The following is an 8,285-nucleotide window of genomic DNA, read 5'->3' as shown; positions in this document are numbered from 1 at the left end:
TTCTCTGTTGAGTTCCTTTCCATAACAGTTCGTGTGCATGATGTATATCCTTTTGGTTACACAAACATCCATCATTCAGAAGAGGAGGGGTCACCAGCCTCTCAGGATCTAAAATACTAAAATACATGGCATGTTATTATTAGATCTGTCTCCACAGCTAGGAAGCACCTTTATGTATTTTTGGCACGTGTGGCCGTCGTCTGCACTACACCTCCCTGGAGTAGTGTGCCCTCCTCCTGCACATTGCCACTCCTATGCTGAACAACAGCGCCACCACCAGAAGACCCACAGCCACTGCAAGAGCTGTTATGACGCCTGTTGGGGATGACAGTTCCCTTTAGGTACATGTAGTATATTAGTAGCACATAAATCAGACAATCTGTGCAGTCTGAAAGTCCTTAAAGCAATCAAAGTATACACACATCACAGTGAAGTATTAATGCTGCCAAAATACATGTTAAAATAAAAATCAGTGCAAGAGGGACAGTATTTATAAAAGTCACCTGTGCTTGACAACTTTGTCTTAAGCCCACACTCATTTTCCCAGTCTTCTACCACCACATCGTGCACCAGCTTAGTGAACACCGGCAAAGGGCAGACGTCCAACCCGTTGCATCCTGGTACAGGTTGGGGGTAGGGGTCACGCATGGAGTCATTGCGATAATACATCTCTAAAGAATAGGATCTGAGGAATGATTTTAATTAATACAATGATATGAGCGATAATAATGGGTCAGTGAAAACTGTTTCTATCATGTGCAAATGAATCATACTTAAATATTAATTATAATAATGCTGATTTGAAAGAAAACACAATGTACATGATTGGTTTGGTGTGTCTAAAGAGTCATTCATTCATTCATTCATTTATTCTTAACTTACTACTTAAATTGTGTCAACAGTAAATCAGCCGGCCATCTGACCTAGGTAGTGTACTTAAATATACAAAGAGAGGAGTGCATAAAGTGATGGAAGGAAGTCATTACCCATCATACTCTTGGTAGAACTCAAAGAGTTGACAGGCAGCGTAAGGAGGAAGAAGGCCGTTGTACACATCCAGAGCTGCCTGAAGGGTGAAGAGTGTAGAGTCATGCTAGAATGAGAAACAAATACCACAGAAATGAGGAGGTGAAAAGATGGCACAGTGGATTAAAACCAGGCGTATGTGCCCAAATACTGAACTTACAGCTGAATACATAATGAATTTGAGAGTGCTCCCTTGATCCACAGCCTTGGAGAAATTCCTCAGGATGGCACTCAGTAGGACTCCTGGTAATTAACACAGTGTAGTGCAAATTAAATGTTCCCAGACATGTACACAATCCTTTTGACCTTATTGAGCATCTTGTCTTAGCACTTTAATCATCTTTGTCCCATTGGCTCACATGTGCTAATATGCTTTTGAGAAACCCAATCCAGCGCCATACACTATCTGAGGCGTAAACAAAGCCTCAGCAACCCAGCAGTCACAACATTACACAGCTTTTTAACCAATTTTCTCACAACAGTATTTTAAACCAATTGCCTCTAATAAGAATTCCCACCAGCCCTGTGATAGACTGGCGACATATCCAGGGTGTACCCCACCTCTCACCCAATGACAGCTGGGACTGGCTCCAGCACTCCCGTAACTCTTAACAGGAAAAGCGGTTAGGCTAATGGATGGTTGGCTGGATGGATGGATTGATAGATGGATGGATGGAAGAATTCCCACCTCCTGACAATCTGGCTTTCTCTTTCCTCTTGTGACTGAAGATGCTGTACATGACTTCAAATGATGCTATTTTCTTCAGGGTGTCCAGAACGTCTTGAGTGGCCCAGCGTGGGAGAGTCAAGTTGTGGATCCTCTGCACAAGAAAATAACATTCATCAACGCAGCATCACGCCAATAATCACATTACAAAACAAATGAATCACAAAAAAGTGGTCTCTTTTTTTTGTTGTCATAATTCATTTTTTCTAGTACTCTAGAGAGGCTATTTTTAGTACTGGTCTGTAGATAACAGATGTTCACTTCACTTTGCAAGTGTGAATAAGCATATTAAATCTGGCCTATAATCCACCCATCTCATAAAGCTTTAATTATCATTTCAATATGCTGACCTACTCATGTCTTACTGTATGTATAAAAATGACTTCCCCTCCCCACTGCCGTCACATCTCTCTGCAGATGTGCTGAAGAAAAAAGAATCCCCTCCTCTCCATCGCTCTTGTTTGCCTCTGCTTTACCGCAGCTTTTGTTTGTACAGTTATCAGCAAGTGAAACCTGCGAACTGCAGATAACAGGTAATACATGTGATTTATTGTGTTTATGTGTGCTTTGTGCTCGCTGTGAAATATCAAGTATACCTGACAGGTGAGAGTGTCGTAGACCCTCCATATTTTTTTGTCGACCAGTTTGGACACGGTGTAGCCTGTGTGGTTGGAGAGTTCCTCCACAAAGTGCTGCACGATGAGGAAAAGAACAAGAATTTTTCACTCCGACTGCTTAAGCTCCAGGGAATACAGCACTTCAATTATCATCTTTATTTGTAAGCTTAACCTTTTTGTCATTGTCTTCGCAGGTACGCTGATAAAATATCTCTTACCTGGTGTTTAAAATTCAAAATGGAACACATTAGCTGATTAATGTAAAGGATCAGTACAGTTTATCGATGTAGGCTACTGATTATAGCAAGTTCACCCTCAGGCGACACAGTGACAAATGGCACCATTTTGGATGTAACTTGCAGGTACTGTGCCTCCAGCAGAGGGTGTTAAAATTCAATGCTGGAGGCCCTGTCCTGATCTAAACACAACCTTAATAGGCAGCACATGGGACTCAGTTTAATTAAAACCTTTTCATTGCAATTCTTAATCTAATTCAATCCAATCGTTAATTAGTGTCTCTAAGAACGTGAGAGAAATTGCACTGTGCAGCTTTTTGTAGGCACTGGAGTCACCATGACTGAGAAATTCACTGAGAGGACATGATGTCTACAGCATAACTAGCACGTCCACTGGAGGTGCTGATAACACTGGCACCGACAACTGTGAAGTATATATTTCACTGTTTGACACAAATGTGCATTTCACTGATGATTTACAAATCAAGGCACGGATAAGGAGAAAAAGACGCAACTGAAGTGAGGAAAACTATTATTCACATCCACTGTAATTATATAAGTGTGGTTATATAAAACCACAGAGTTACAAGCAAGTTTTCAGTGGTTAAAAGGCACATGACTCATATAAAAGTGATGTTTAACAAAGTGCTGTGAGAGGATCATTTACGTCATTGAACAGATGCTGCGGATACGTTACAGTGCATTGTGCTGGACAGTCTCCTTTCTGTGGTTTATTTTACCTGGTGATCCCTGAGGAACCTCTGATAGGGCTCACTCTCAATGGTCTCCATCATCAGCGCTCTGAATCTTGGACAGTCTTTGCCTGGAGACCTCAACAGCTTGAGAAAACGAAAGCAACAACACGTCAGTGAAAATAATCCACATTTACTGCAGTTAACGCAAGTCTTCTGGGCACAATTATGTTCATTTCACACTTAAAAACAGTGGGGGATTTCAGCACACCAGGTTCTCAGCTGAGGTGAACACAGGCAGCAACACGGAGCTATAGAGAACAGCTCAAATGAACTTGTACACATTTCTAGTCGGCTGTGTACGGCTGCTGTGTGAAAGGAAATATTTATGCCGCTCAGCAGCCCACCTTGTCCTGGGCCCTGGGGATGGTGTGCACTGGAATAGGCCGCCACAGTAACTGGGGCATGATGGGAGGTGGGCGTCTGGTTGGAGGGAACAGCCCAGCGAGGCAGGCTTGGGCACTCATCAGCGTGCGGTCATAGTCGGTGCTCCGCACATATATCTGTGGATAACGTTGAGGAATCATGTCAATGAAATGCAGGCATACGCTGTACTAGGTTTGACTCTGATACCACTGTGTTCAGTGTTGTTCCAAATGGCACACCGAGGATTAGTTTGCCTTTTAGAGAAAAATTATAATGCTCTTGGAAACTCAAAAGAATTGCATTATAATTTGAAAAGCAGAAATGCACATGATTCAGTTACTTTTTTTTTTATGTAATAAAGATGCAAAATAAATGCACCCAGCAAAGCAGCAGTATATCATGACTGAGTTGTATTTATCCCAAGTCAACTTAGGTATTCCCTGAACACGAAGAGGAGGAGAATCACTAGAGATGAGAGAGCGAGAAGGAAAAAGATCTGTCTTGCTGTGATCTCTTCTGACATCAGCCTTTGCTCGTCTATATCTCTCTGCCACCTCGTGTCAGGTTTTTGCACACAGTAAATCACACTGATAAGGTTGGATGTTCCTGTGATGCAGAGAATGCTTATTTTTTTCCCCCCACTTCCTTTTGTCAAATTAAAACAGACGTGGCAGCACAGGGAAAGGTACGGTACAAGTTGAGTGAGACTCGGGCGACAAATCGCCAGTGACAGGTACTGAGAAGACTTGTTATTTTTGTGGTAATTGCACATTATTTAAGAGAGGCAGAGGACTGAAAGCAAGAATGGAGAGAGGGGGAGGGGAATAAGAGAGGGCAAGAGAAAAAGGAAAGACAGTGAGTGTAAAAAAAAAAAAAAGAGGCAGGAAAGGAAAACAGAATTCAGCATGCTGAGCATGCAGCCCAGGGGCACACTGAACCGACACGCATGCTGCCAACTGCACTGTACATGAGCCCATGGGCAAGATTACCCCACATGTTACAGCATATTATAAGGCCATGGCAGTGATATCACCAATATGAGTGGTGCTAATTAACTTAAAGGATGTGGCTGCCGCCATTGCAGATGGTTGCTTGCCACACATGAACTCGATTTCACACGTTGAAACGAGAGGCACAAATGACAATAGGATCAAGTGACACTAGGGCACACGGGACATTGCTTAGCTAGCACTGGGGGAAAGAAAATTCACAGAAACACACACACACACACATGCATTAACAATATGCATACACTTGCCTCTTTGTTGCTGTAGTCTTCACTCAGAAAGTTTGCATAGCGCCTCCTGAGAAACCTGCCCAGCTCAAACTGTTGTTTCATGCCCAGCTGAAAGGAAAATCATGCTCGCTGTAATTTTTTTTTCCTATTTCTTTGCAGAATCTGAACTTTTGTACTCAAGATTTGGCAGATTTAAGGTCAGATTCAACCCTTTTTAAATAAAATTACACGATCACGAAAAGGCAGAGATGATTTGTGTATTTTCTGTAAACTGGCTTATTTCTTGAGATCACAACAATGTCACAGTGGGGAGAGATTCAATCAAACCTCTACTGTATATACGCTTTTCTTGATGATTTTAAACATGATCCACACATGAATGCTCTTCATGTGTGCTTTTTCTGTTTGCCAAACCTTGCTTGATAAAATAATGATTGCACCCACACCCACAGAGTAACACCCAGTACCTCAGTCAGCTGTCCAAACCCCTGAGCCCACACCTGCTCCCCATGAGGATCCTTGGGATAAGCCTCAATCGGAGATCGATCACCGTGTCGAAACACCTTAAAAGTCAGAACAGATTATGTCACACGGATTCAGACACAGTGCTGCTGTGCCAGCCGTTACACTATGTACTAAAGGGAAAAATACAGCTTGAGACAGAAGTCAGAAATAAAAACCTGTTATCTTACAGTCCAGTCTGGATTTGAGACACAAATGATGTCATCAAGACACAAAAGCCAGAGCAGTTTATATAATTGACCTGACGACACACGAGCAGATTAAACTGAATTATGGACACATCTAACTCAGTCAACAACTCATTTACGTGCAAAACAAATGACAAGGTCAAACGAACAAATCACTGTTTGCTTTGTAGAGGTAATAACTGTTTTTTTATTGTCAGATGTTTCTGAGACTAGAATTAAGACTTAATGAACTGAACTGAACTTGACTCAACTAATATAAAACAAGGCAGCTGAACCAATGCATGTTTTAACAGTTATCTAGAAATAAAGAATTGGGCATACATTTAATTAAATTCAATCTACACACACCACACTGATACTGAAAATACAATCAAGTGTTTTATTCTGCATGAAATATGTCAGTACCCCGTTCATGATTTGATGGGTCTAGTAACAGTTGTTACTAAAATGGCAACAATGGCTAAATGATGAGAGCTAAATGACACTACAGGGGCTGTCAGAAACGTTAAACATCATCACGTTTAACATGAAAAGTCTTCTACTAACAAGTCTATTCTAACTTACATGCATAGTAAGCATGCTAAATAAAAGTTGTGGTGGTGATGTTGAAGCCAGGCAACCGTGCCTAACAATATTTAGGGTATAAACAGGTGTTCATTTATCAACATTATCCTGATGAATAAAACCTGTTAGTATCATAAACCTTTTTGTCATAGACCTTATTTTCTGAAATAGTCCAAAAATGGAAAAATCCCATTGGCCCTTTTTGTTGAGGGAACCAGAGTGATGCTAACTTGGCCTACAAAAATACGTCAACCCCGTGGCACTCTGTGCTCATTAGCGCACCAGATGTGGAGCTGAAAATACATTATTTACCAACAAATACACTGTTTACCCCTGTTTGAGTTTATTTACTCCTGTTTGAGTCAGGTTTGGTAATGTGATGTGAAGTTCTTCAGCCTTTTGGGAGACGCCTTGGGAAAGTCGTTCTGTAAAACTACGTTTGTTTTTAAGATTTATGTCTTCTGGCAATTGGCTCAAGGTTGAGAGCACCAGGGGACAACTGGAGGTATTGAGAGACTGGTACCAGCAATAGGAAACAGTTTCTGCTTTTTTAACATTAAAATAAACATGTTATAACTGACTATTATAATTTATGCATTTACATGTAGCATTGTATTGTTAATTATAATTACTTTTTTACTTTATTACTATAATATTAGATGTGAAGTGGTAAATCTAACAATGACTATGTACTGTGAAATGGAAATCCAATGCACAAATGTCATTGTTATTGAATATGTACTCAAGAATTAAAAAAACTTAGCAGACTTACAGCCACGACAAACTTCAGCACCCGGCACTTAGTCAAGCAGATGCAACAGAGCAGGAAGAAACAGCCCAAACTTTTCTGGATTGTCCGCATCTTTTCGACTTGTCGATCTCTACTTTGTTTGCACTGTTCTCCTTTTAGTATGAGGGGAAAATGTGTCAAGAAATGTTAACCTAAAGTCCAATATGGAATGAATACAACAAATCAGTTTAGTCAGTTTAATGCAAGCAAAGGTTGTGCAAAACATGCCTTTTAGGTCAATTATATAACATTTAAAATATGTGAGCTTAGTCATCACTTTTAAAACACTAGTGCTGTGCTGAGTTTATGTCATCTTAATTTAAACTTTCATTGAGAATGTATGAATGTGTCATATGCAGTAGAGGAGATGCACAATAAAATGTCTTTGTCAGAAAGCGTTTACCGGCTCATGTAAATGAACATTTGCACTTACCTCAGCATACGTCTTTAAACATTTTGCTGTTATGGTCAAACAATTCACAGACAGGAGGGAGCTGCTGTGCATGCCAAATCTTCAGTCAAACCCAGATTGACATTTAGCGCATGTTCCAGTAAAGAGCTTTTATAGCCCTCCCACCTGAACTCGTCTATCTCTCTCTCTCTCTCTCTCCCCAGGGATTTCTGGTCCCAATCTACTCCATCGTCAACTGCAGTCCAAATCAATGTCTCTGCCAATTCCACGCTGCGCAGTGACATGACAGCCCACCTTGGCAGACATCTTTGAGTCAGCTTTTGATCTCAAGGATACCTGTTTGGCCCCTCAAAATGTGGATAACTCCACTTTAAAGCCACAGTCATCTATTCTTAAGCACACTCTGGCTTTAGAGAAACAAGATGACAAACAAATAGAATAAGTGTAGGCTCACCCACCTGGTTTCTCAAATTGTAAACACACACACACACACACTTACACAGTGGCCCACACTCATTATAACATGCCATATCATCTGCTGTGGGTTTGGCCCTAAAATTACAGGGCCTGGAGTGTTTTCCCTTACTCGGCACACGTGTAAGTATCTGTTAGTGTCAAAACAGCTTTATGGGATATGGTGGGGATTAGTGGGTGGGAAGATGTAGAGTTATACCGTGTTGACAATCTTTTTTTTTTTTTTTTTTTTTTTTATAAGTATAACATGGGAACTGGGTAATACACAGTACTGTATTCAAAGAGGTGACTTGTCATTGTGACATGTAGATGTTTATCTCCAAAAAAGAAACCAAAACATGTGCATGCACAACTTGCAGCACGTACACAAATCC

General features: G+C 40.9%; 1 protein-coding gene across 1 annotated transcript; it reads right to left on the bottom strand.

The window, feature by feature from the left end:
• Positions 1-174: 174 nt before the first annotated feature.
• LOC113156561 (testicular acid phosphatase homolog) lies at positions 175-7,097 on the bottom strand. Its single transcript, XM_026351782.1, has 11 exons — positions 7,008-7,097; positions 5,429-5,524; positions 4,983-5,069; positions 3,706-3,861; positions 3,347-3,445; positions 2,350-2,445; positions 1,715-1,847; positions 1,187-1,269; positions 987-1,093; positions 504-685; positions 175-315 (listed from the first exon to the last, which is right to left on the bottom strand). Exons 1-11 carry the CDS (start codon positions 7,095-7,097, stop codon positions 206-208), a joined length of 1,239 nt encoding a protein of 412 aa, XP_026207567.1. The 3' UTR covers positions 175-205.
• Between the last annotated feature and the right edge of the window lie 1,188 nt (positions 7,098-8,285).

Source organism: Anabas testudineus, chromosome 19, assembly GCF_900324465.2.
Source record: "Anabas testudineus chromosome 19, fAnaTes1.2, whole genome shotgun sequence".
In the NCBI taxonomy this organism is placed as follows: domain Eukaryota; kingdom Metazoa; phylum Chordata; class Actinopteri; order Anabantiformes; family Anabantidae; genus Anabas; species Anabas testudineus.
The sequence above is the reverse complement of the archived record's forward strand: the minus strand, read 5'-3'. Positions and strand labels throughout refer to the sequence as shown.